At 37.8% G+C, this 26,198-nt stretch overlaps 4 protein-coding genes across 14 annotated transcripts in view; 3 read left to right on the top strand and 1 right to left on the bottom strand.

Annotated features, from left to right (window-relative positions):
- LOC114873598 (protein sprint) overlaps positions 1-26,198 on the bottom strand; it is a 103,126-nt gene that overhangs the window by 63,668 nt on the left and 13,260 nt on the right. For 8 of the 10 annotated variants that reach the window (XM_029182080.2, XM_029182136.2, XM_029182128.2 and 5 more), the window contains 2 exons: positions 11,261-11,512; positions 1,460-1,533 (listed from right to left, as the gene is read on the bottom strand). In XM_029182080.2, the coding sequence (XP_029037913.1) occupies positions 1,460-1,533; positions 11,261-11,341 (155 nt within the window). In that variant the 5' untranslated portion in view covers positions 11,342-11,512. Of the gene's footprint in view, positions 1-1,459; positions 1,534-11,260; positions 11,513-16,155; positions 16,246-26,198 lie in introns of those variants that run through there. The other 2 variants (XM_029182090.2, XM_046286393.1) reach the window with 2 other exon arrangements.
- Positions 16,308-17,124, top strand: LOC114873964. 2 transcript variants are annotated; one of them, XM_046286399.1, is made up of 2 exons: positions 16,308-16,510; positions 16,929-17,124. In XM_046286399.1, the coding sequence occupies exons 1-2, from the start codon at positions 16,308-16,310 to the stop codon at positions 17,107-17,109; spliced, it is 384 nt and encodes a 127-aa protein (XP_046142355.1). In that variant the 3' UTR covers positions 17,110-17,124. The 2 variants fall into 2 exon arrangements, with proteins under 2 accessions (XP_046142355.1, XP_029038616.2); XM_029182783.2 differs by having other exon boundaries at positions 16,926-17,124.
- On the top strand, positions 21,053-23,929 carry LOC114873954. Its single transcript, XM_046286528.1, has 11 exons — positions 21,053-21,219; positions 21,358-21,433; positions 21,501-21,589; positions 21,656-21,767; positions 21,975-22,002; positions 22,747-22,918; positions 23,053-23,134; positions 23,203-23,291; positions 23,400-23,511; positions 23,587-23,654; positions 23,878-23,929. The coding sequence occupies exons 1-11, from the start codon at positions 21,154-21,156 to the stop codon at positions 23,893-23,895; spliced, it is 912 nt and encodes a 303-aa protein (XP_046142484.1). The 5' UTR covers positions 21,053-21,153; the 3' UTR covers positions 23,896-23,929.
- LOC114873715 lies at positions 25,074-26,167 on the top strand. Its single transcript, XM_029182339.2, has 5 exons — positions 25,074-25,185; positions 25,414-25,498; positions 25,581-25,675; positions 25,783-25,900; positions 25,980-26,167. Exons 1-5 carry the CDS (start codon positions 25,144-25,146, stop codon positions 26,051-26,053), a joined length of 414 nt encoding a protein of 137 aa, XP_029038172.2. The 5' UTR covers positions 25,074-25,143; the 3' UTR covers positions 26,054-26,167.

Here is a 26,198-nt window from a genome sequence, read left to right as displayed (position 1 = left end):
CAGAGACTTTTGAAGTTGCCACGGAATCGAGAACAAAGAGGGAGACAACCCTCTAGATTACTCGAGGATAATGCCAGGAATCTTCCACTGTATTTTCTGTGATTAATGAGTGCGTATGTGTGTGCACAAGAAACCGAAGCAGAAGATGACAAAGCGAGGTTCGATATCATGAAAGAGTGTCTATTATTTCTATGATAAATTCCATTTGATTTTCTAGAGCGAATATAAATTCACGCCTAAATTAATAAACGGTCTTCGACATCAAAGTTTCGCATTCCGGAGATGTCCTCTTTACTCTAATTCGAATAGTTTCGTAGCTCGGGACATCAATCTTCATCTCGACCTCGTTTCCACAGCTTCGTGGAAACGATGCATTGAGAAATAAAGAGACAAAGGGGACAGAGGGGAATTAAGTTTCTGCATCGTAATTTATAAATACTCAACAATTTTTGAATGGAAATTTTTGTGAAAAGTAGTAATTAAATTGAATACACGAGGGCGATGCGTTGGGAAAGCAATAAATACGTGTGAAATTAGCGTATCCAATAACAAATGACCCAATTTGCGACATGTGTCTGGGATAAGCGACATAATATTATGCGCAATTGCTTTCAGCTGACTGTCGTTTCTTGCCACTATAACCATCCCTGCAATCTGGAAGCTTCTCTAATATCGTAAGGGCACCCTTGGTGTTCCCTTTATTTTTCATTGCATTTTAATTCGTTAAAATTTTCAATCCGACACTTAAAATGATTCCATATAAATCGTATCCATGCAATAACGTCAAAAGTTGGCGAACGTTTAATCCAAAATAGAGGTCGTTACGCGACTTGTCCCATATAACAGGGTGGATATTGTAGGCGAAGTCTGCCATAGATCACCAAGAAGCCCTTACGATATGGAAATTATTCCTGGTGCACGTGGCCGGGAGGTGTTGGCAAGATTTCCATCATAAATTACGGGAATTCGTGATTTAACCATGGTCACGCGAAGGGGGTTGCTCGACAATGTCACCCCGTTCGAGGATCTACGATCTCAAGGCTATGATTGCAAACATTTTAACATTTATAGATGAATCAAAATTTAATCTAATATTTAAGCAAAACAAATCTAATATTTTTAAAAAAATTATCAATCTTCTAAATAAATATTTCTATTTTATTTCTTGGATTCGTCCAATCCTCGAATATTTCGTCCAAAACAAATCTAATATTTAAAAAAAAATTATCAATCTTCTAAATAAATATTTCTATTTCATTTCTTGGATTCGTCCAAGCGAATCCTCGAATATTTCGTCCATTCATGAACGCGTCCTCCCTCGAACGATGACATTTTCGAATCTCGTAACGAGAATAGCCCCGAGGCGTGTGCCGGCCTTTCTATCGAATCGATCGACTCCAATAACCCTGCTCTTGACCCCGAGAAGAGCAAGAAGAAGAGAAGGAAAAAAAGTACTCACCGTTCGTAGGAATTCGGGGTCGTGCAGAGCTCGCTCAGCATGCAGTCCAAATCGGTCGCCAGGGAATTAAGCAGCTGAGAAGAGAAGCAAAAAGGGGTTAGAACTCGTCGTGGCACACCTCGTTTCGCAGCGGCACATCAATCGCCTTTTACTCTTTAATGAATACGCACAGCCGGCTGTTCCGAGTCTTCGACACCCGCCTGGCTGGGTATATTTTTAATGAAAATCTAAGTGACGGTTTTTCAAATCCGTTCACGCGAATTCGAGGGAAGTTTGGACGCGTTTGAAGCGAATCTTTGGGGGGTTCGAGCTAGTTTCAGGGGAGTATGCGCGAGTAAAAGAACAGTGGAACGGTGTTCAGCGAGTATGCTCGAATTGCAGCGGGTTTGGATCGGTTGACACGAATTGGAGCGAGTTGAAGTGAGTTTGAGAAAATTTGAATGAGTTACAGCTGCAATATCACGAGTTTCAAATGAATTAGCATAAACTGGGAAGAATTAGAACGAGTTGGATCAAGTTTGAAGGTGTTAAAATAAATACTGAATTGAAAGAAATTAAATCTATTTCCCTAATTAAGATGAGTAGACGAAAACTAGGGCAAGGTTGATAAAAGTTGAAATGACTCAAAATGACCTCAATTAAAAATAGCTACTAATTACAAAATTTTTATCTATCATTCTAACAGCATATCCTACGTAGCGACAATGTAAACGCGATCGCAAAACCATTAATTATTGCGCAACAAAACAGAGAGTACTGGAAACAGGAAATCATTGCTGTTTGATTATAGTGTTCTCGTGGATCCTGGATGAATTACGTTATCACGTGGCATACAATGAATGTTTTTTTTTTTGCCATGTAATTTTGTTATGACGCGTTCGATTATAAATTATCATAAATTTTCTTTGAATAGTTTTTTAGAAAGGGACTAAGTATTCGTGAATATACCAGTCACCACGAAACGTTTGTACCCATACAAGGAACGTATTTGCATTGCATCATGGAATCGGAGCCCGGAAAATTAGAAGGTTTCCATCCGGAGGCACTTTCGTAAAGTCAATATTGAACGTGGAGAAGACATTCGATAAAGTTTCACCGCGCAACACGGGGTACACATAGGGTGAAAGCACGGGGTGCAATTTCTTGCTTGCAATATACAACCGGAATAAAAAATCCCTTTTTTATTTTTATTCATTTTTCATTTCCTCTGATTTCCTTCAAAATTTAATTTCACCCTATGGTATTCGTGATTTTTTGGGATTAAAGTATCTGCAATAATTATTCCAATAATTAAACGAAATAAAAATGTACAAAATTCAAAGTAGAACATCAAAGAATTCGAGTGAAAAGCATCAAAATTGAAATACCGAAAAGCGTACAGGATTAATTAAAGGAAAACCAGCCCCATTGAAGTTCCATCCTACTAGCTCGCCCTCCGGTCCAATCTCACCCCCATAATCACGACAATTTACGAGCATCACAATTTTCGTTTATGAAAAAAGTGCAGCACACTTGAAGGGGTTATTATATTCGCCGGTGAACCCATTCGAGAGGGGTTTTTTCTAATAAACTAACTTCTCCTCGTTTCCTGTAAGTTCGTCAAGTGCTTTCATACAGGACTATGATATAACTGTAGATGGCGTGACGTGATTCAGCTTAATTCATTCGGACACGAAGGTACGGTTGATGAATTCTCTCAACTTCTCAAAACTTTTTAAATAAATAATTTATAATACTATTGATTAGATTCTTTGACTTCTATAAAATTTAGGTGACCTATAATTCATTAAAATAAATATTAAATTAGAATTTCTAATTAACCCAAATTGCTTTCTAAAATTTGGTTGCAATTAAATTATTTATAAAACGATAATTACACTCTTTGATTTTTATAAAATTTAGGTGACCTACAATTCATTAAAATAAATATTAAATTAAACCTTCTAATTATCCGAAATTGCTTTCTGAAATTTTCATTCACAATTAAATTACTAAACGATATCTGAATAAAAATTTCTCTATATGCTATTATTTCACGAAAATAACGGGATAAATACAGAATTTCCTAACGAACAGTCTCGAGTGCAATTTAAATATCATCAGAACCCTCGCGATGTGGTGAACTCGTGCACGACCTTAAAGGGTCATCGTGAGAATGTAATTGCAATTCACCCCCTCTGTTCACCACGCAATCTGTCGATACGAGTATCGAACCCCCTTGTGACACGGGTAACACGTAACTCGCTCGACAAAATCTCAGACTATTTCTGAAATTTTCATACCCATCCGTCCCTCGGGACAGCTCGATTGGCGGATAACAGGATGCGTCGTTGTCTGAACGAACCTTGCGGCTTTCTCTGCTGTTCCTGTCTGCTTCCATCAGTTTATTGTATGTTCTTCAGACACGATAAGATCGAACGGAGAATATAAACTGTATTCATAAAATTTGAATTGCATTTAATTCTAATACACGAATTTCACTTTGATCAGTTGCACGATAAAATTGATGATCATTCATTCTGTGTTAGAAATATTAAAGAACCCTTTGTATAATTATTTTTATTATACTTTAAGCTTTAAATTGATGTAGCATAGGTGCAATTTCAAGATACTTTTATGTCATGAAATTATATAGGAACCTAAGGAATTTACTTTCAAAATTTCTCCCTTAAAATTGTCAAAGTGCCACGCGTCGTTTATTGGAGATGGTAAACAGGCAAATTACCATAGAATATTCAAGTTTCCACCGAGGGAACATAAATACAGGTAAAGCAACGCGTGCTCTTGATTCGTGAATATTTCGCCCGGGTGTATTGGACGTGAGTCATGCGAGCAACGAAGCATGGAACCCCATAGAACGTCGGATAGATATTCTGGCTGTCGAAGCTTTGCTCGCAAAGCCGATGGAAATCGATGGATTCGCTAAAGCAACGGAAAGCAGCGCGACCAGGAAACCCTTCGGCGATCTTTTTCTTTGAAAAGCCGATCGAACCCGTAGAAATTATCTACGTAACACGTTCAACTTTATCAATAATAAATAAATCAACCCCGTAGAAATGTTATCTTATTAATTCTAACTTCGCTCCGTCCATAAAGTATTTGAAAAAAATATGCTAGAGAGGAAGGTCCTTAAAATTTAAATAAAATACAGGAGCCAGGGAAACGTCAAAAGATCAGGAAAAAAGCGAAGATGAATGCATAAGTAACAACGACACCCTTCCATCCCCGGTGTACATTGTCATTCAGAAGGGTGTGCGCATCCGAGATATCTCAAACGAGAATCAGGTGATTCAAAATGCAAGAAGAAGAAGAAGAAAAAAAAGCTGGACCTGAGGTTCGAATTGCGATGTTGGTCAGGGACACAGGGTCCTGAAAATCGTCCCTGCATTTTTCATGGGAACTGTTCAGATGAAAAAAAAACAGCTAACTCGGCCATGGTCGCCCTCTGGGCAGAATAGAACTCGGACTTATCCTTGAGGATAGGTGAAAATAGACTGACACCATTTCTCTGCTTTTTGCTTGTCAATATTGCACTGGTCTTTGCAGCTTGAGATTGAGTTTGTTAGAAATTCAGGTGTGTCAGGGTCGTGGTTGCTTTTGGAGATTTTCTTTAGCTCATGGATGATCTCTGCATTTTGATAGTGGATTAAGAGGTGTAGATCTACGTCGCTTTAACGCTAGAATCACCGACGTTTGATGCACACTTGAAACATAATTTAATATTAAATTGGATAATTAAAAAAATTAATTCTATAAAGCGTCACCATTCTCATCTCAGTTGAAATGACTGGTTTCAAGTTCCTTATTTTAAATTATAAATTTTATCGAGGTATTTTTGTTGAAATCAGTCATTTTGATTGATTTGGTAATTCTAGTGTTAATCACCATTAAGATGAGAATAGTGACGCATAATTTAATTTTTTTAATTTATCTTTCTTTACGATTGTTAATTACCAGTTTATTTAATAAATTATTGCAACGAAAGCTAACGAAATTGAAAGATGTAACTAAATTTCTGTCTACCATGAGGATCGCAGGTAACGGGTTGAACAACGAACAGGCAACTCCCCATGAAAGTTCAAGAAGAAGAGCAAACGCGACACGCTCGAATTAAAATGGTCCGTTGAAACTCATTCCCCGAATTAAACGGATTAGATCCAATCAGCAGCACGCGGTCGTTCTCGTAGCTGGTGTGCAACACGTTGTCGCACTGTTTAATTCAATTCCATGCCTTTGTTTAATTAAATCTATCGGTCAGAGAGGAAATAATCGTGGATGAAACTCTTGACGATTGAGTTTCAAGTTTTCATCAATAAATCAACAATAATCAATGATACTTTTAATTGAAAATTCTGAAGGAAATTGATTTTTGTGAAAGGCTAGAAAATATTTAAATTTTAATCGAATGTCATATGATTCGTTTAATGAAATTGAAACGATCCCTAGTCATACGTGTAGAAACAAGGAAGCAGAACAACGTCGTTCGAGATCATCGTTGGAGATAGTCGACAATGTATGCTTCACGTCTCGTTCAATGGTCTGTTAGCTTGCATAACACATCCATATACATGGATCAGCTCGCATTTTATACTGCCATACGTTGCCTGCTATGACGGACACATGGGACAAAGAATTCGGCAACCCCCATACGATGGCTGTCCCAAAGGATCCTCGTTACTTTGTCGAGGGTACGTCAAGAGTGTATACTATACATGAACTCTGTGTAACAATATGATGTCACAGAGTCAATCAATCTATGATCAATCAATAGAAGCAACAACCATAAGCTCTGTAGATTTTATGGAAATTTGAAATTGCTGCAAATTTCATCGTTTCAAATATCTAATACGAGTATTTCTAATTAGGTAATTAGCAAAGGGCGATTTATTTCTATGAAAATTTGAAATTGCTGCAGATTTTATCGTTTCAAATATCTAATACAAGTATTTCTAATTAGGTAATTAGCAAAGGGTGATTTATTTCTATGGAAATTCGAAAGTCACCCTCATATTTGTTAAATTATTATTTATATAATACAAAAAGGACTCGAGCAATGGATGAAGCGAACGGAGTTTCACTTGAAAAAACAGGTTTCAACAAAAAGGAGCACACGTCAGTTGGACAAAAGAAGTATAATTTTGAAACCAACACCTGCGGCAGGAAACTATCGGTACACAGGGTGTGCAACGACAGCTGCACTCGATCGAGAATGTTACGTGTTCCCCGTGGCGGGCATTTATTTACCAGGCCACTGTGTACCCACGAACAGACGACACCGGGGATGATAAGACAACGAGGAGGAGAGTGTTCGTGCACGCATACGTATTTTTGTGCACCAGTCAGCACAGAGAGGAGGCAGATGTGGGAAATGAAAGAATCAGATCTGTACACGGGGATCCAATGATGGTGAATTTATGGACTATCCGGTTAAATACACATTTGAAAAATTTAATTTCCCTAATATAATCCTCAGGGTTGATCGATAGAAAAATTTATTCTTTTCTTTTACTATTCAAAATTATTAAGGCTGTCAAATAAAATTATTTCAACGAATAATTTAAAACAGAGGCAAAGATTTCTATAAATAATAATTTAAAAAATTTGAAACATTGAATTTCCCTAATATCCTCGGGGTTGATCGATAGAAAAATCTATTCTTTTCTTTTACTATCAAAATTATTAAGGGTGTATATTTCAAGGAATAATTTAAAACAGAGGCAAACATCTAATTCAAGAAGGAAAGGGTTAATATTTTTTAAGTTATAATAGATATACCGATATATTGAAGAAATCCTGTATCTTGTCACCAAGAATACTTTGCTCGACACAAGATTTCGTCACGTGGAACAATGGAACGGTATCGTAACACACCTTCGTACGATCAACGCAGGTGACTGAACTGAACTTTAACACGAATGTGCAGCCACGTTACACATTCTGTGTACTTGCCGCCTAGGAATCGATACGAACGTGCCACCGACCCATCGCTGAATTTCCATAGCAACATCTGATCCAAACAAAAATCATTTCGTGGTATTTTTGTTACCCGAATAGCTAATAGATATACAGCACAACTGCTGTTACGCTCGGAAAATTCGTAAAATAAATTTTAAATAAATCTGTGACGAGTTTTTGCACATTGCACTTAGAGAAAGGAAGAAAATTGTCATCGTTGAAAGAATGAAAATGAAAAGAAACTCAATTGCCGGTAAGAATGCAATTTCTCCGGGTCTTTTCAGAGAAAATTTCGCGATATCCGGGTCGCTCAAGGTCTGACCACCCTCGGAATCTTCTTAAAGGGGTTTTCACCCTCGGAGAAGAAGAAAATATAATCCCGTTGAACGTACGTTCTCGTGTGTTCGACATTTAGCACCGTTGCCGTAGTTCCAAATAATTTAGCATCGTTTTAACTTGATTGAACGAAGGATTTATCGTACTGGTTCCTCTTTTCAACCCCCGTTCTCTATTTTTTATTTCCACGCCGATGAACCGAAGCGATGCGATAAGCGTTCACTCGTCTGAGAAACTTTCACGCTCAACTTCTTTTTTCTTTTTTTCTTTCTCGCTTTTCCTGGTTCAGGAAACTTACCTCACCGGTGAGTTCGAATCGATCTGTACAGGAATTAACCTGGTTCGTTGACACATCGAACGATCGAGACAGAAAATAGATTAAAATAATCTAAAGAATAAAGGAAATGGTTTAAAAATTATTTTGATCATTTTCTTTAGAAAATAACAATTTTGGGAAGTTTCAATTGAGCGACTCTTCGAGGCTGACTTCGAGCAAAGCCCGCGAGGATTCGAGCTAATTGCACCTGAAGATCAACCACGACAAAGTAAACCCATGGGGATCGAAAGTGTATCGACAGTTGGCTGACAGGAAACTTTCTAGACACTGGAACCGGTGTCCGTGAAGATGGCCTTCGATTGGTGGCTCGTTTGATGTGCACCGGGTGTTCGGAAAGCATTGTTGGGAGCTTTGTATTCCGAGCTCTTTAATCACGAAATGGTCTGATCTTCGTTTCAATCGTACAATCGGTAGAAAATTAAAAAAAGGTACTTTTATTCTCAAGAAAATACTTGGAATTCGAATAGAAATATTTTTATACGTCCATCCATCATTTCATTTTTAACCCATTTCCATATGTTTATTTTTATCCCTACCATGACCCATGAATAACAGAATACGTAAGCTATACCCCATGGCGAACCAACCATGGATCATCGATTCACGAAGGTATCGATAATCCATCAGGACTGCACATTTCACTTCTCGTTAACCGCGTTCCCATAGGTCGTGTTTCTTATCATCCATGGCGTTAATTGCAACAAATTGCTTCGGGACACTGTGTAGGGACAAGCGTAATGGAAAAGTATGGTGTCTCTCAAGGACGAAGCTGGCGGCTTCCGCTCGGAGGATCGACCAGTATGCAAATGAACCTTAAGCTCCTGTCCGCTGCTTCTCTGGAAGCGTGGAAGCGGATCGATTGCCGGTGCAGTTGTTATTAATTGAATTAATCATCGGATTAAGCGTCCCTTTGACGACGGGAATTCATTTTTGGCCACTCGCGTCAAACGTCCAATTTCGCCACCGAGGGAAATTGAATTATCCGAACAGGATCGATCCTGTTCCCGAGATCGAAACTTCGTCCTTGATAGAATCTTAAACCGTGGACAGGTTTTGACACTTTTATGAGACAACCTGGACGTTTCTGATAAATAATCATCGAATGAAGATATTCCGGTTAAAAGACAGCTCGTTTCGAGGTTTAATTTTAAAAGGATCTTAAATAAGGCATCCCCCATGAAAAATAGTCGCTTGCATGACCACCTCTGAATATTCCATCGAGCATTAACTCGCATGGCTTATGCGTTTCCGTGGGGACAAGAGAACCATCTGTTCTTATCCTCGTTCACGGCTTTTAAGCGTTTTTAAGCCGTGCCGGGGGTCGTAATAGTACCCGTAAGGGTGGAAAGACGCGGGAATGGACTTCGTGCTCTCGCATAATCGTCCGGATAGCATGGTCCATTCAAATTTTAGTTAATTGCCCTGCCTTTCGACGCGATTGTCATCGCCTATGGCCATTATTTCTCTGGACGGGTTATTACCGGATGCTGAGGACATTCTGCTGATGGAGTGACCGAAGTTTTGTAATTTAAGCAATTAGAAATTTGATTGTTTATAATTATACCCAAACTTATCGTATAAAACATACGCAACTATGTTGAATCGAAGTTAAATGTATAAAGTTAAAATCGGGGCTCTCTCCATGGTCCGCCGTTCGTGTTACAGAAAGAATAACAAGGAAAAGGAGTTCATTGAACGTTTCGCGTAAACGAAGGGGATATAGCGTCGCGAAGAGGGATGAAATTTAAGCTATCCATCACATTTCGAAAATCGTGGCGGTCGACAGGGCCGGAAATGAAAAGGAAACATCGCGAACATTAATTCCGCGACGGCGAGATATCGTTCCGGTGCATGACAAAATTTGCATTAAACGGGATCTCTGCCGACTTTGCGCGTTTCTCCTCGACCCTTCAACGATACTTCACTTTTTCCTCCCTTTGCATACCTTCCCAGCCACCGTACGGATATATTTCCTCGTCGTTTATAAAATTCCGGCCACGTTGCTCGTTCAATATCGAAGAGAAAACCGGCGCGAAGAAACCGAGATGCATTTTCGCCGGAAAAATGCTCGGGCTGGTTAACGAGTAACCAGAAAAAAAATAATTGTTTGTGCGCGTTTCGAGTGGTTGAGTGTTTTTCCTTTTTTTCTTTCTTTTTTAGAAACAGAAAAATTGGGGACAGGTGGAAATGAGGTGATTTAAATTCGCGCTGAAATTTCTGGATATTCTGCTTTGAAATTAGTGACGCGAGAGAGAATAATTAGAGGATACTCTTTTTCAGGAGAAATTTTTTTCAAGTAGAATTAACATGCGAGAATTGAAAAATCTAAAAGAAGCCCGTAAATCAAAGCTTGCGCCCCTCGTGAAATCCACCGTTCGATCGATCAGATAGAAGAATATATTCATAAAAAGCATGACAGGGAAATTTGAAATTCCGCGTTCGCACGTGTCGGAAGGGACATAAGGAAACACGTGACACACGCGTGGATAATCAAAGAGAAGGCGATAATAAACACGAATAAGAGGATCGTGCGAATTGGATGAAATCCAAGCATGATTTCACGAAACTTCCTCCAACTTTCTCCCTTTCCCTTGACAAACGATATTCTCGCACCCTTCGCGTCGCTACCATTTCTCTGGGCCAAAAACGTCGACGTCTTTGAATACACATCGGCGCCAGTTGCCTCGATCGTCGACCAAAAACCAAGCCAATTGTTATGACCGCGACAGCACGACGTCCCCTGACGGTTACGCGCCACCCCCGCGACCTGCGTGATAAGGGTTACCGTGTTGTATCAGAAGTTATTTGGACAACGATAACAACCGAGGCGCGTGAAAGCAACGGAGAAAATTTTTCCAGGAGATTACCACGTGTCTTGGACATAGAAGACGGAATCGGCGACAGGGATATGCTTTACGGGGATTGGAATTGATAGGGTAGATGCTTTTGGGGGTTGTTTCCGAACAAAACGTTATTTATGGGGGTAGGTTACTTTCCCGGGGTTTTTTTTCTTTATTTCTGGTTGGTAATTGAGTTCGAAAAAAGGGTGAAGACGTAGCGATGTATCAACCCTCCTCGAAAAATTGCTGGGTCGTTTTGAACCGAGGATAGAAATAAAATTTGTCCAGTTCGTGGATATAATTAAAAAATAATGGAATATCGATTTCACTTACCAGCAAGTAGCTGGACGCATTGCTGCTGGTGGACTCCCTCTTTTTCGGAGGTCCACAATCCCTCTGTATCAGCGAGGTCATCTTCTTGTCATATTAGTCATGGAAAGCTCGAAGCATCGCGATCGCGCACGAAAACGTGGTAATTAATTGAAACCATCCGGTGAACTTCAATTAATTAACACAAGCGTACACTTAATCACTGAGCACATCGGTGAGTACACACGAAACCATCGCGCACCATGGAACTTGTATCTGCAACAAAATAAAAGAAAAATTGTTATTTTTTAAGAAAGAAAAAAATACACGATCTAGCAGTTTCGTGTCGGCCACCATAATTCCACCCTTATCTGCTCGCAGATAGAAAGTGCCAAACTAGGAGGTGATAAATTTTCATTATCTTAACGACCCTTCGGGGAATTATTTCGGAAATCAATGTTGTATTTTATATACTACCTGGGGGGTTGGAAATAACAATTTAACAACGGAATTGAAAATTTGATAAAATATAGAAAATAAAATGTATAAAATTAAATTCGTATTCCTGCTGTCTCAGCAATCCAATTTCCAAGGGTTAAATGAAAGAGAAACACTTTATTTTAATGGTACACTTTCGGCCCTAAATTTCCGAGAAATTGAATTTTCCACGCTCATGTAAACCACCCTTAGAGCAAGATTTATCGTGTTTACCTTTATCCGTAGCCACTCGATGCTCCTTGACTGAGCTTTTCGGTCTCTAAATTCAATTCACCGGTCTACGATGGATCGGATACGAGGGGTCTGACAACGCCAGGCAAATTCTTGCGTGAAAATCATGCCAACAATGCGGCAAATTATGCCCCCGTGGTACACGCCACGTGTAGAGGGTTCCGTGTACGAGTTACCATTAAGGAAATATTAAATTCATTCTGCTTACTTTGATCTTCCATAGTTAATAATCTTAATAATGTACAGTATTTCAATTATTAGGGTCGTATCGAAGAATTCTTCTCTTGGCAGTGAGATTTAATAAAGTGGAATATTATTAAAAATATTATTTTATAAAAGATTTTTTCGTTTATTTAAGACTTCACTGGTGATAAATGGAAGTAAGACGCGTTCCCATGAAACAGTTCAGTGTTACCCTGTTCATTGGTCGACGCAGTCATTGCTCTGATTGGTCTCGATTAAAATCGACTTGCGAAATCGTCTGAACGATCCATGCTGATGACATCAGACAGTTATAAGAAAGCCTACGACGAACATGTTCAGAGTAACACACCAACGTGTTTTGCGAAACAAGCTGCGAATGAATAATTCACGCAGCACCGCAAAAGAAGAAAACTTCGATCTATCAATGGCTTCTATTAATCGAGTCTTTGAAAAGTGCTGGTACTATTCAAAGTAGATACTTTCAGAAGGAATATTTTATACTTTGGTACACTTGGAATCATAGAATTTTTAAATTTTGCTTCTTTGGAGTTTTGGAGCTTAGAAGTTTTGAAGCCTTAGAATTTTACATCTTTGGAGCTTTGGAGTTTTGAAGCTTTAAATTTTAGAAATTTTAGAAATTCAGAGTTTTAAAATTCTAGAGCTTCAGAGCTTTGGAGTTTCGGAATTTTACAGTTTTGAAACTTTGGAGCTTAGCAATTTTGAAGCATTAAATTTTTTGAATTTGAGAACTTTGGAATTTCGCAATTTTAAGATATTAGGATTTCTTGCACTCTAAATAAAAAAGATCTCGTCTAAACGCCACTTATAGGCACAATGATTCGCGTTACTTTCAGAAAACGCCCCCTCGCCCCTTCTGGATCGCATCGAATTCTCATTGAACCCCTCTCGAGCGGCAGGAACTTCTAACGAGGCAAAAATGTCGAGATTACGTCTACGAAGGAGGATTGATCGACAGTTCTATCGTCTGCAGCTTTGTTCAACGAATGAAACCGAACGCGAGAGAACAGGGGGGTGACAACGTTGGGGTTTCCAGAGAAACCTCCACGGCTTACTACTTTTGACGTTTTTGCGTTTTGCCGGTGACACCTGTTCCCAGACTTTATTAAATCCCTCGACGTGGGATGTCGTTTTGCATCGCATTCGAACGAAAATAAAGGATGCTTCGAAACGAGACGATTTCCTTTTTTTTTCTTTCTTTCATTTCCTTCGTAAGGGATGCTGAGATTAACTGGTGAACGTCTGGATAATGCGAAGAATGATTGATAAATGAGAGGTTGCTGTGAGTTAATTAAAATACAGTCATTTGATTTCTCATTAAGTTCCTTTTTTTTTAAATTTACTTGCATTTTAAAATTCAATCAAAACTACACCCCTTCAAAGAAATAAATGTTTTAAAACACACCCTCAAATCTCATAGAATCATCCCCTATATATTCTACAAAATATTTCGAATTTTATATCTCAACAATTAAGTTCCTACAGACAAATATTCTTTCATAAATAAAAAGTACACCATATATTTCGAAAATCATATTTCACGATTCCATAGAACCGTACCCTCCGGGTCTGAAAAAATCACAGTGGCAGAAGAAAAAAAAAAAGAGCCACCCTTGATACGGGATGCATAGCTTAATACGTTCATGGCTCGAAAATACGAGGCAGAACGTAGGGGGTTGAATCGAGTCGACTCCGGCAAATGGAAACGCCAAGTTTCTACCCACCCTTCTCGAAGAAAGGAAGCTCGACGAGATCGAACGTCGTCGAACGACGTCAACTTGCAATTTTCCTGTCGACTCGTTAGATCGTGACGCGCAACTTTGTTCCCAATAACGAAAAATATGAATCGTCTTGAGTCGGTAAAGTTTCACGTTAAGCCCGCGATCTTAATGGCGTAAGGCAGCGTTGTGCGTTGAAAGGGCCGAAATTGAATCCTAGCTTGTGCTCGTCACGTCGAGGGTTCCACCCGACAGCCGAGTTTCCAAGTTATTAGAATCGCTCGATTTTCACCCTACAACCCTCGAGTTTCGCGAATTTTCCCCGGGGATTCATCTGCATACGAAGGTTAGAACGACGAGATTCTATTATTACTTTTCACTCACGATCTTGGCTTTTCTCGAGACCTTTTGTGGCTTTCGGTGAACTTTCCATGGAGAATTATAAATCAAATAGAAAAATTTGAGAAACCTTTTTAAGTTTCGCAATTATTAATACACAGGGTGAAAGTTAATATCCGTTATATTAATTTTGGTACAGAAGGTACTCGCTTCCGTATGAAATTAGTTTAAATTACCTCGAACAATTCGACCCGCATACACCCGTATGATGATGAAAACGAGCCTTGACACGCGTCTCCTCTTCTTATCCCGCGAGGAAGTTTAAGAAAAGAAGCCTTAAGAACGTTAAACGATCGCGTTTTCCATCGAGATCGCAGCGGGTTCAATTGAAAATTTCTCAACTTTACGAAGCCCCGAAGAAGACTCAAGAGCTTAAGGAAGCAAGAAAGTTTCTTTGAAACTCTGGTAGAAGGCTGTCTCTTGGTAGAAAAAATTGAGTTAAAAAGTATTCTCCTTACAGCAAAACATTTATTACTTAATAAAAATTTTCAGTATCTATCTTTCTTACGAGAATATTGGATTTATTATGAAATCCATGAAAGAAATATTCGATTGGTTACAACACCAATCCTCTCGATAAGAAGAAACGTTACCATAGGGATCCAATAGCGTTCGGATCACGGTAAGTGTTGATGTAAATTACTATTAATGAAATGGGACGTAACGGTGCAGCATCTAAATTGAGGCAATCCAGCTTCTTCTTTATCGTACAAGGAGAGAGAGAAGGGAAGCCGGAAAAGGACAGATGAAACTAAGTAGCCAGACAGAGTGTTGGTGTGTAAAACGATAAGTTAGCGAGCAACAAGCTCGAATACACTTTAAAAAGACACGGCCCCTTGACGCTTCGCGCATGTACCGGGTGATTTGAAAGAAGTTACCCTTTCATTTTATTTTTATTCCAAGCTAATTTTCATTTATTTCGTAATTCAATTAAATTCCCAACAACTACGAGCATTAAAATCCTAGGGTTTCCTTGATGCGAAATTATCCCTAGATCCTAAATCATCACCGTTTCCCGCAATGTTCATCATGAACCGGAACATTCATCAAACGATCGCTATCGCGGCACCAAAATATGTTAACCAAAGGATCTCAGACGCATTCTGCGTTCGTTTATCAACGGATCGATCTGTATTCCGCGTCCGGGCTCGCAGGGCGATTCGTCATTCGCGGCGAGCAATCAACGTAATTGGCGGTGGGAAACGCGAAACGGGAAGAACGGGTAACAGTACATCTCTGGGCGCGATAAATAACTCGTCAGGGATCACGTATTCACGAATTCGTGCAAGTATTTTCGAAAGGACCTTACACCTTTAGCCTCTCTTCCCCGGTAAGGAATGAGAAAGCATTCCTCGAACGCATCCAGCGTACTTCCTGCCCGGTTGAATGAATCGTTCCCTCGGTTTGTTCGTGACAAAAGCAGACAAAAAAGTGGGCGTACGATATCTTATAAATTACAGAAGACGGAGACTAAAGGAACGACGGAATCGAAGAACGAACAAAATTGGGGTTCCTTAATAATATTCAGTCAAATTTGGCCTTTAATTCTAATTATAATTTGCACAGTCAAGGATCGTTGAATAACACATTTCAAACGCTTGATATTTCAATTTTTCTTATTCGTTAGACTACTATAAATTTGCACAGTCAAGGATCGTTGAATAACATATTTTCAATCGAAATGATGTTTCAATTTTTCCTGTTCGTTCGACTATGATTGACACAACTATAAATAAGATCACAAGGGAAGGGGTTATATTTTCATACGCGACCACATATTTCAGAACACTCGCTGGCAAAACGAGAGGCGTTCCTGACCGAATAAACAGAAGGAATAATTAATGTACTCACCTAACACGTGTCACGCTTAAGCTTCGTCGGTCCTGATGAATTATAGAAATGTCGAAAGCCCACGTGTCGGCACACTGAGCACAGAGAGGGTGGAGAAACGGTTTGTTCACGTGTACGTATTACTCTAAAACGAACGTGCGTATGTATACGCGATGGAACACTCGTCAAGAGACGCACTTCACTCGACCGCGGACACCGAGACACTGAACCGTAGTCCTTGCCCTCGAAAACTCAGGTACCAGCTAAGGCCCGTTTACAACGTAAACAAAGAGGCTTGTTTGCCATCGACATTATTCCTCGCCTGGATAAACACACGCCTCGGCTGTTCCTCTTTCGACGATTGTTACGGTAGCAGGTAATCTTCTCGACTGTACGCGTTCAAGAAACACTGGTTCAATGAATGATGTCTAAATTTCATTTAATACGTTCTTAAAGATCGTTGATGTACAGTAGAAGACGCAAAAGGTGCGTCTTATGCAGTTTATTCGATGCAACTGCAGGACGCACCTTATGCGTCATATGAGGTGCATTGGATGCAACTGCACGACGCACCTTATGCGTCATATGAAGTGCATTGGATATGTCATATGACACACCTGGTGTGTCCTGTGCTACGTTTTGGTAATTTGATTTTGCACTTGGAAATATCATTGCAGAGTATCACAACTAATAAAATAAACGAAAAATAATTTATGTTAAATGAATTAGATGATTTTTTATTATTCGAGCCATTAAAGTGCACTAATGTTTGATTGATTTATAATTGAAAGAAGAAGCGGGAGGATTGAAACGACCACGAGAACATTGATCCGGACAAATTTAGCAGGACGCCACGGAAGAGGACGACGACCAGAGAAAGACTCCAGCACCACTGGTTGCAGCATTAACATCATCATCGTCATCGACCTCTTCGTCGCCACCACCACTACTCGCCGGCAGGGCTGGCAAAGTTAAATCGGCCCTTCGAAAGGTTCCTCGTAAAAAATGTATCGAAAAGAATAATAAATAAAGAGATTTCAAATTTTGTATACGAAATATCTCGCGAACTGCTGATTTTTTTCAACGTTATTAAAAAAAAAAGGGAGAAAGAGATTCTCCATCGACGAGGCGAGTTTTGTCGCGTCACCTGAACCGGAGATTCAATACAGATAGCCTGGCATGAAAAATACAAGGAAAGACTGGGATAAAAGAAGAGAAAAGAGCAGACGTCGCTGAATCATGCAACTAAAATATACCGAGTGTACGTTTCGTACGCAAGTATGCTCATTGAAAAAACGAACGAGCCAAGCAGCCAGCTGTTTATTAATAAACGAGCCAGTTTGGAGGAACGTTTGCACGGAAGAAGAGTTCGTTCAACGATGAATAAAATCGGGGAAGTGTCTGTTTTTTCTCCTTCGACGAATCAGAGGAAATATGGGGGTGATTGATTTTCAGACTGTGTTGAGATTAAAATTAAAAATATCATGGCTCATCGCATACAATCTATACAGAGGATGTCTAGAAAAAAAACGTGAACATTCCTTCATCATTTTTCAATTTAGTAATTAATTTAATAATTCAATTTAATAATTAATATAGAATATCCTTGTTATCATTAGTGAAAAGGAAAGAGTAAAAAATTCTTACTAATTAGAAAAACAAAAGACTACTGTAAGAGAAGGAATATCCTACCATTGACCACTGGATAACTACATATTAGTTTAAATGCTTATTACCTGAAGATCTTATTATGGTTGCATAATCCTTGATGAAATTACGTCTCGAACTTTGATATAAGTTACTACGTATTTGCATAATGCAACGTAATGATAAAAAACATGAAATGTACTTATTATTAGAAAGTAAACACAATAATTAATGTGCTATTCAATTACATATGATTTGGTGATTAGAACATCAGAAATTAAAATCAATTAAACTATTTTTAGTTTTAAGTACTTGTCATTTACACCTCGACCCAAATTATCATCGACCCCCTCATGAAAGATAAAAGGTCCTCGATGTATGGATAATAAGGTTACAGCTCGACATTCGACCAGCAATTAAATCAAAAAACGATCCGCCCTGGCTAATTACCAAGCGTCAGGCTTCATTAAGAGCCGCCTTTGTTCTATCCCCTTTGTTTGAATTAAGCGTCATCGATTGCTCGTAATATCGCAAGGATTTCAGTGATATCGCAGGATAATGCAATCCGAGTTCTTCCATCTCGGTAAATTAATTGAGGCAATTGTTAATTGACGACGTAGAAAGAATGATAAAAAATTGAAATTATTAAAAGAAACAATTTAATTTTTCATCAGAGGAAATACTAGAATTCTGAAGATAAAAAATTTATGAAATAAACATTTCAGTTAACACACTTATGTAGAATTCTTTGAATAATTATATTCTCTATAACAAAGCGTTTGAAAACCAGTTTTCTCTTGGTCACAAAAGCCTGGAATAACTAAGTTAACCGAAACAATTTGCAATGCAAATTTCCGACAACCTCTACGCACACACCTAAACTCACATTCCTCCACATTTCCAGCAGACTTTATGCATCGGTTACATAATTCTGACAAAAAGCACGGCTCGAGCGTCGAATTTTCGTTAGATGGAAAAGAGGCCAGGCTGTAGTCGGTTAAATGAGAAAATATACAAAGTTTGATTGTTGGTTGTCGTGAAAAATCAGAGCGAAAGACGAAGGTGGAGGGGTAGAAAAAGAAGGAGGCGGAAGTAAGTCGAAGATTATTTTCAGCAGCGTTACGATTTCAGTTTGTTTATCGTCAAATGGACATGGCTCGTTGGAAACTCGCAGGAAACGGATACGATTAGGCCTACGCGTGCGCACGTCCAACGAGACGTAGAAACAGACACTGATTACACTCGAAAACATTGTACTTTTTTTTACCAGTTTCCTGTTACAATCGGTGGAAAACTCGACCACGACAAATTTTAAATTACGAATGTAGAATAGAAATAATTTGGAATGGAAAAAGAAAAATTCACCTGAAACGTATCTCTAATTAAAAACGCAATTTTAATTAAAGAAATAAATAAATTTGATTCTATTTTTTTATATCAAACTTCACCAACCCCGTTACTTACCCCCCAAGACTCGTAACAAGCAAGGTATTATTATAATTCCAGTCGAAACAACGGCTTATCGACAAGACGTTCGTTACGCCACAAGATGAGAGAGCTGGGTTATTAAGGCTAATTAAAGCTGTTTAATTAGGGCGGTGTCGCAAGGGTCACGTTATTCTCATGCTTCCTTATTCTGCTCTATACTGTTTGCATTTCATGTTTTTTTTAACCCTTATTAAACTCAGGCTTGTTGAAATAAAATAAAAATGGTAAATTTGCCATTTTTTAATTCTATTTGGGTAAAGAAATTGTAATGTCATAATGGCGTTCCATGTTTTTTATGGACTAAAAATATTCAGAAGTTTAATGAGAAAATTTCGTCAGAAGATGACATCGAGTCGAATCGAAGGAATCCGATCGCGTAATACCGGCCTTCCTTCACCCACATCTGGACACCGTTGTGCTCGTTTCCAAACAACGATATCATAACATGAACTTTCTCCGTAATTGGTCGTGTGTATCCAGATGTTTACAGATATTTCTGATCCCAGATAAAAAAAGGAAGAAACTTAACAGAGAACTAATTGCAAATTAAAAATACACCGAATGAATCTTACAATTAGAATTCATAGAAAATTGATAGTAGAGGTAATTTAATCAACAAATTAAAAGAAAAGAAGAAGAAAAGTTAAAATATGTTAACTTCTAACGAATCCACAAATCAGAAAGACAATTTGTAAAACATCCTCTGAAACACTGTACAAGAGTTCTCAATTTGTTTCTCGGTCAAAAGGTGACGTATCGCAGAAAATCCCCAGCGTCCATAACGCAGGCCACTGATAAATTATTCCATTACAGTTTGCATTTCCCAGGACCGTACGATTGCGCGATTCCGGTGGACAAAGGGGAGTGTCTGTAGGAAACACCCTGTAGGTCGGTGGTTAGCACAGTTCAACTCTATACTGCAAGTTCGTGCTGGTTGTTCGCTTGTATTCCAACCCTCCTGGACCCTTTCGCGCCAGAAGACTCGCGTTAATGTCGAACCCTTGTATCTCGAGAGACACCCTTAAAACAGGACCATCTGGCCAGAAACCATCCCCCCCAAACGTACCGCGGCCATTAGTCCGAGGGCCACTCTCCGTCGGTTCGATAATTACATTTTTTTTTTTCTTTCTTCCCTCCCCCTTTGCCTCGATCTCGTCTCTACGATTAATTTCCACCTGATCGTACGGTGCTCGAAACAACCCCAACGACCTCCACTCGACGTCTTCTCGGCGCCATCCCTCTTTTTTTTGATAGAATTGCTTTTGTCATAGACATATGTATTTGATATACTTTCGTTCTTAGAATGGAGGTATTTAACAATTGGGAATTTTGACATTAAAATTTTGGAAAATTAGATCTTAGAAGAGCTGAGGGATTAGAAATATGAGTCTCTGCAGAGTTGAAAATTCTCAAAAAATCAATTAAAAATTTTAAGAAGCAGAAAAATTCTAATTACAATGTGGAAAATTTTAGATACTTGGGACAAGTGATTTTCTCATTAGCAAACCTAAGACAATTATTTACTTACATTATAGTTTCCCAATGAGCAGAAGCCAATCCAAATTAAATGCAATCACAAATGAAACATCCGGATAATTAAATATCGTCGAATTATCTGGCTGAAAGCCGGTCGTACGATGAAATTATCGTGTTACATAAAGTTAATGAACTTGTCATCAAATTTAAAACCACTGTGTTCCATCGCGAATATCAAATTATCAGCTTCGTAAATGATCGTGTATGATATTCGAAGATGCCGAACATTCGGATGGAAGGATTTATAAGGGAAAACTCAGCTGAATGTGCCTCCAGTAGATCGATCTTCGATCCGAAGATATTCAATTAACTTTTGTTTTTTCTTTCGGTACAAAGAAAGATTTAAATATGAACACGAAACAACTACTTCTGACAACGATGTTGATGTTTGTGGCACTTAAACCGGTGAAAAGTGTAGGTTTTTTTTATAAAAAATTGTCATTTTTAAATAAACAAAGTTACAACTGACCCGTACGAGTTAATAATTCACAATGAAAGTAAAATCAATCTAAAATTAATATTTAATAAAGCGTTTTCATTAATAAATCGCAGTTGACTGTTGAACAAATGGAGAAGATGGCGAAGGGAATGCGGAACGTATGCTTGCAGAAAATCCCCACGACCGAAGGTAAGAATACCTAATTAAATTAAACATTGATTCATAAAATTAATTTGTTTTTTTAATAATTATTTAGCTATGGTTGACGGGCTCAGACGAGGTGAATTCCCAGAGGACGAGAATCTTAAATGTTATACACATTGCATTATGAAGACCATGCGAAGTGTAAGAGAAAAATCTATACAATTTGAGCAATTAATTGATGAATCTAATACACTCGTGTTTGTACAGTTTAAGAACGGAGCCATTGACTTCAATATGACCATGAAGCAAATAGATATGTCGATGCCAGCTGATATGGCAACTCGAATGAAGGAGACCGTAAGAAAATGTTCTGAATTAGGTGAGTAGAATATTCCAAGTATTAATTAATTTCAATCACAACTTCACACCGTAATTACATTAAAATAAAAATAAAATATCAGAAAATATTCATTCAGAAATGATTTTTATGAAAGCCTTATTTTTCTATAAAAGAATTACGAATATTTATGCAATTTTAATGTATCAAAATATAAACAATTGTTTGTTTATTGGACATTTTGCGCAGAGATTACGGGCGATCCGTGTCACATAACGTTCGAATACCTGAAATGCATCTATCGAACGGATCCAGAGACGTTCTTCTTCCCTTGAAGAAGGAAAATTACTGCATCGGAAGGGACATTTTTTATTAGAACCACTCGAGTTGTATACAATACAGATTAATTATTACAATTCGTGTTTAAAACTTTTTGTTTTACTTACTATTACTAATATTAATATCACTCCCTAGTAACACTACCATTCTAATTATCTTATATCTGCCATTAATTATTAACCCTTGAACAGCGGAGCCCGGGTCAATCGTGACCCAAACTTGCAAAAGATATCCAAGGATATTAACCTACAGTTTTAGTGTAAAATTGAAAAAATAAAAATAATATGAAATTAAAATTGTGGCTCTCTCCATGGTCCGCTGTCTGAGGGTTAATTAATGTATTACTACTAATAGCACCACTCCTAGTATCTGATACTACAATTAAAAAAGAAAAATTGCCGAAACCATGGAAATAGTTCACTAGACGAAACGTATGGATAAAAAGTACCAACCATGGTCCGATTATTGAGTACTCGTTACATAGGCCACGTAACTGATTACGTGGCGGTATCACTCCTCCCTTTCCGGTGCAATTGTTGATCTTACGACGTTTGTTCACGAAAGTGGAGGTTACAGACACGGATTAATTATTAGGCGTGTCACCAAAGACAGAAAAATTGTTCCTTCTCCTACTGCTTAGCAAGTTATAAAACTGCGGTGCCTGATCCATCGAGGGCGATAGATTTCGAGTGGCACGGTCAAACTCCGTCCTTCTTTCGAAGAAAGAACAATATCGTGACGGAGTTCCGAAAAAATTTTTAGCAATAAAAAGTGTGGAAAGGATGAAAGGGTACGGTGCTATACTGCTGATCGCGTTGATGATCGTCCTAACGGCGATCAAGCACACGGAAAGCGTGAGTTGATCGTTTCATTTCTTATATTTTACTGGTTCTTTATCAATTGCAAATTCATTAACTAAATTTTAAATTCGAGTCAAATAAAAATGTGAATTTTAATCAGCTAATGTAGTGTATTTTTGCGCATACAGAAAAAGATGACTATCGAAGAAGCAAGGAAGACGGTTAAAAACCTGAGGAAAGTGTGCAGCAAGAAGACTGATGCACCGAAAGGTAAAGCGAAGTTTGCAACGACAAATTTATGTTTATTTAAATAATTTTATAAATCGTTTACGCGTTAGAACTTTTGGACGGCCAGCACACGGGTGAGTTTCCAAAGGACGAGCGATTAATGTGTTATCTGAAATGCATCATGACTTCGACAAAATCGGTGAGTAGCTATATTTTTAGAATTCTATCGGTAAATTGATTATGGAAAAATTGCAAAATATTTGCCAAAGTTCTCTCTATCACGTTATAATAGTAAGTGGGTTTTCAGATGAAAAACGACATGATAAATTGGGAATTCTTCGCTAAAAATTCTCGTCTCCTATTGCTGGAGGAGTACGTCCCGCGAGTGGACCACATAATTGAAGTGTGCCAACCCCAAGGTTTGTAATTATTACAAACCACAGTTAAATCTGCAATCCACGATACAACAATTCATAATTATAATTTGGTTCCAGTGACGGCCACGGATGGATGCGAAGTCGCGTGGCAATTTGCCAAATGCATGTTCGAAACGGACTCGGAGGTGATTTTTAAATACCATTACACGGCAAATGATGCTTTCGGTGCAGTAATTTCACAACACGGTTCCTAATCCTTTTCGATCTTCCAAATTTAATATTTTTTTCAGAGATCATTATTTTTCTGTTATTTGTCGAAACATTGCAGAAGATTAAAAATTTTCGTTCGACTCATCAAGCAAGAATTTCTGATTTTTAGAAAAATTAATTAATGTTAATCTGTTGCAGATGTACATGGCGCCCTGAACAATGATTCAGCAAGTAATTCACGGTATCATCAGAGAAGGAAAAGAAATGTTCGATCATCGACGCGTTATCATCTTCGTCATCGTCGTCCTGATCGCCGAAACGCGGTTTGCAGGAACTCCAGAAATAAACCGCAATGTAGAAGGGTTTAATGAGAAATAAGAACCGCGGGACAACCGTCAATAGTAAATTAAGGGGTTAATTAATTGAGAATGAGCACTTCGATGACGTATATTTAAATTAGAGGATCATCTTTGAATAATGAAAAAATTCAATTAGAATAATAAATGTGTAAACTTTCATCGATGAAAGTGTATTTTAAACATTTTAATCATTCATGAAAATATTAATTGTACAGTGTAATATTAATATTAGTATTAGTTGAAGTAGCAAATGGAGATCGATTGTTCGTAAGCAAAATGGATTTGTATTAAAATTATTAAATAGATGTAAGTTGTTTAAAAATTTCCTTCTTGTAATTTAAGTACCACAATAATTGTTGACCCTGTATGAATATAACTGATGTACTTTATAAAATTCATAAGAGAATAATAAATTATTTTTGCTCAATATATTAATTGTACCAATTTATTTAATATCCTAATAAGTGCAAAATGATTATTTTTTTTTTAAGATATCATGCAGTTAAAATAAAAAATGCAAGCAATATTATATCAGTGTTATAATTAACAAAATCCATTTTTGTTCAAGTAATATAAAAATAAAAATATTCAAACTGCTCGCAAACATTGCATTCTAACTTATAAACAGAAATGACTAATTGAATGAGATTTGATCAATCAACACGATAATTGGACTTCGATCCTTCTATTTTTCGATCCAAAGAAAAATCTTCCCACGATGGATTCTTTGTATGCAAACATCAAGAACGAATCGAGTTACTTCAATAATGGTTATCAACTCAAAACAAAATGCAATTCTAGGTATTTCCACGAAGAACATTATTAATTTTTCTTCTTCGTAACGATTGGATAATTAAAAATAATCATTTTTCGCGGGATGCAACGCCTGAAATTGGTCGTTCTCTTCCCGATTAAAATCAAAAGCTCGTTATATAAACCAGTGTGAATCGGGCAATTATTTCTCTTCCTGCTATTTCGTAATGAAATCTAACACCTTACCTTGACTCTACGCGTATTCACACTGGTCCTCTATAAATATGTTTTCCAGGCGTCGACAGGCGTCAGTCAGTTCGAGGTTTTACATTGTTTCGAAAGGATAATCAATATGAAGTACTTGTTGGTGATCAGTTGCCTCCTTTTTGTCACGGTAAGATAGAGAAATCATTCTTTTCCTTTTTTAATTATTCCATTATACTACATTTAGGGCGTCGCGACGCCACAGTCATCGGTGACATTACACAGAGTGCCAAACTACCCTCTTTCGATTTTATGTATTTATAGACTTGAGAATTAATTTATAATATTGGATAATTTATAACATACTATTTTAGAACATACTCCATCGATATTATTAGAAAATAAATGTGAATTCTAGGATGTGATTCGTGCCAATGAGGATATAATAAAAGTTCTAGAGGAATTCGTTAAACCTTGTGCCCAAGAAAACAAAATTATGCCAGGTGAATTAAATTACAGTTTATTTAACAACGAATCCCATATTTTTCTTAAGTAAGTTTTTCAACTAATCGTTTTTCGTTTCAGAGGAACTGTCAAAGTTTGACGACAACGAATTGGAAGGCGAAGATAGAACTAGATTTGGTTGCATGAAGGCTTGCATGATGAAACAGACAGGAGTTGTGAGTGAAAATTAAATGAAAATTTCCAATTTTCTGTGTCTGTAAAACTGTCTACACCCCTACTATTAGAATTTGGCAATTTCAAATAATGTTGATACTTTTTTCAGGTGGTCGACAATGAAATTCAAGAAGACAAATTCCGAGAAATCATGACGAAGATAAATGGCGAGGATCCGGACAAAATAACCGCACACGTGGAGGTAGCGAAAGCATGTTTCGAGGAAGGTAAAAATCAATCAAATCAAAGAAATAGGAAATTAAATGTATCGTATCGTTTTTGCTAATGAATTTGCAACTGTTTCAGTGAAAGAAAATACTGACGAATGCGAGCTCGCGTACACATTTGTACGCTGTATAGACCTGAAAACCCCTGCCTGATCGAGGAATCCATTATTCAAATTACAAGGAAGAATACTTTTAAATAAATATTAATTATTGTACGACTGTAAAGATTCATAAAAGTAGCGATTAAATGAAAATTTGACGTTCAAATCACGAATACATTATTTTAACCCTTCAACGA

This window comes from Osmia bicornis, chromosome 7 (genome assembly GCF_907164935.1).
Source record: "Osmia bicornis bicornis chromosome 7, iOsmBic2.1, whole genome shotgun sequence".
In the NCBI taxonomy this organism is placed as follows: Eukaryota; Metazoa; Arthropoda; class Insecta; order Hymenoptera; family Megachilidae; genus Osmia; species Osmia bicornis.
This window is presented reverse-complemented; position numbering and strand designations above follow the sequence as displayed.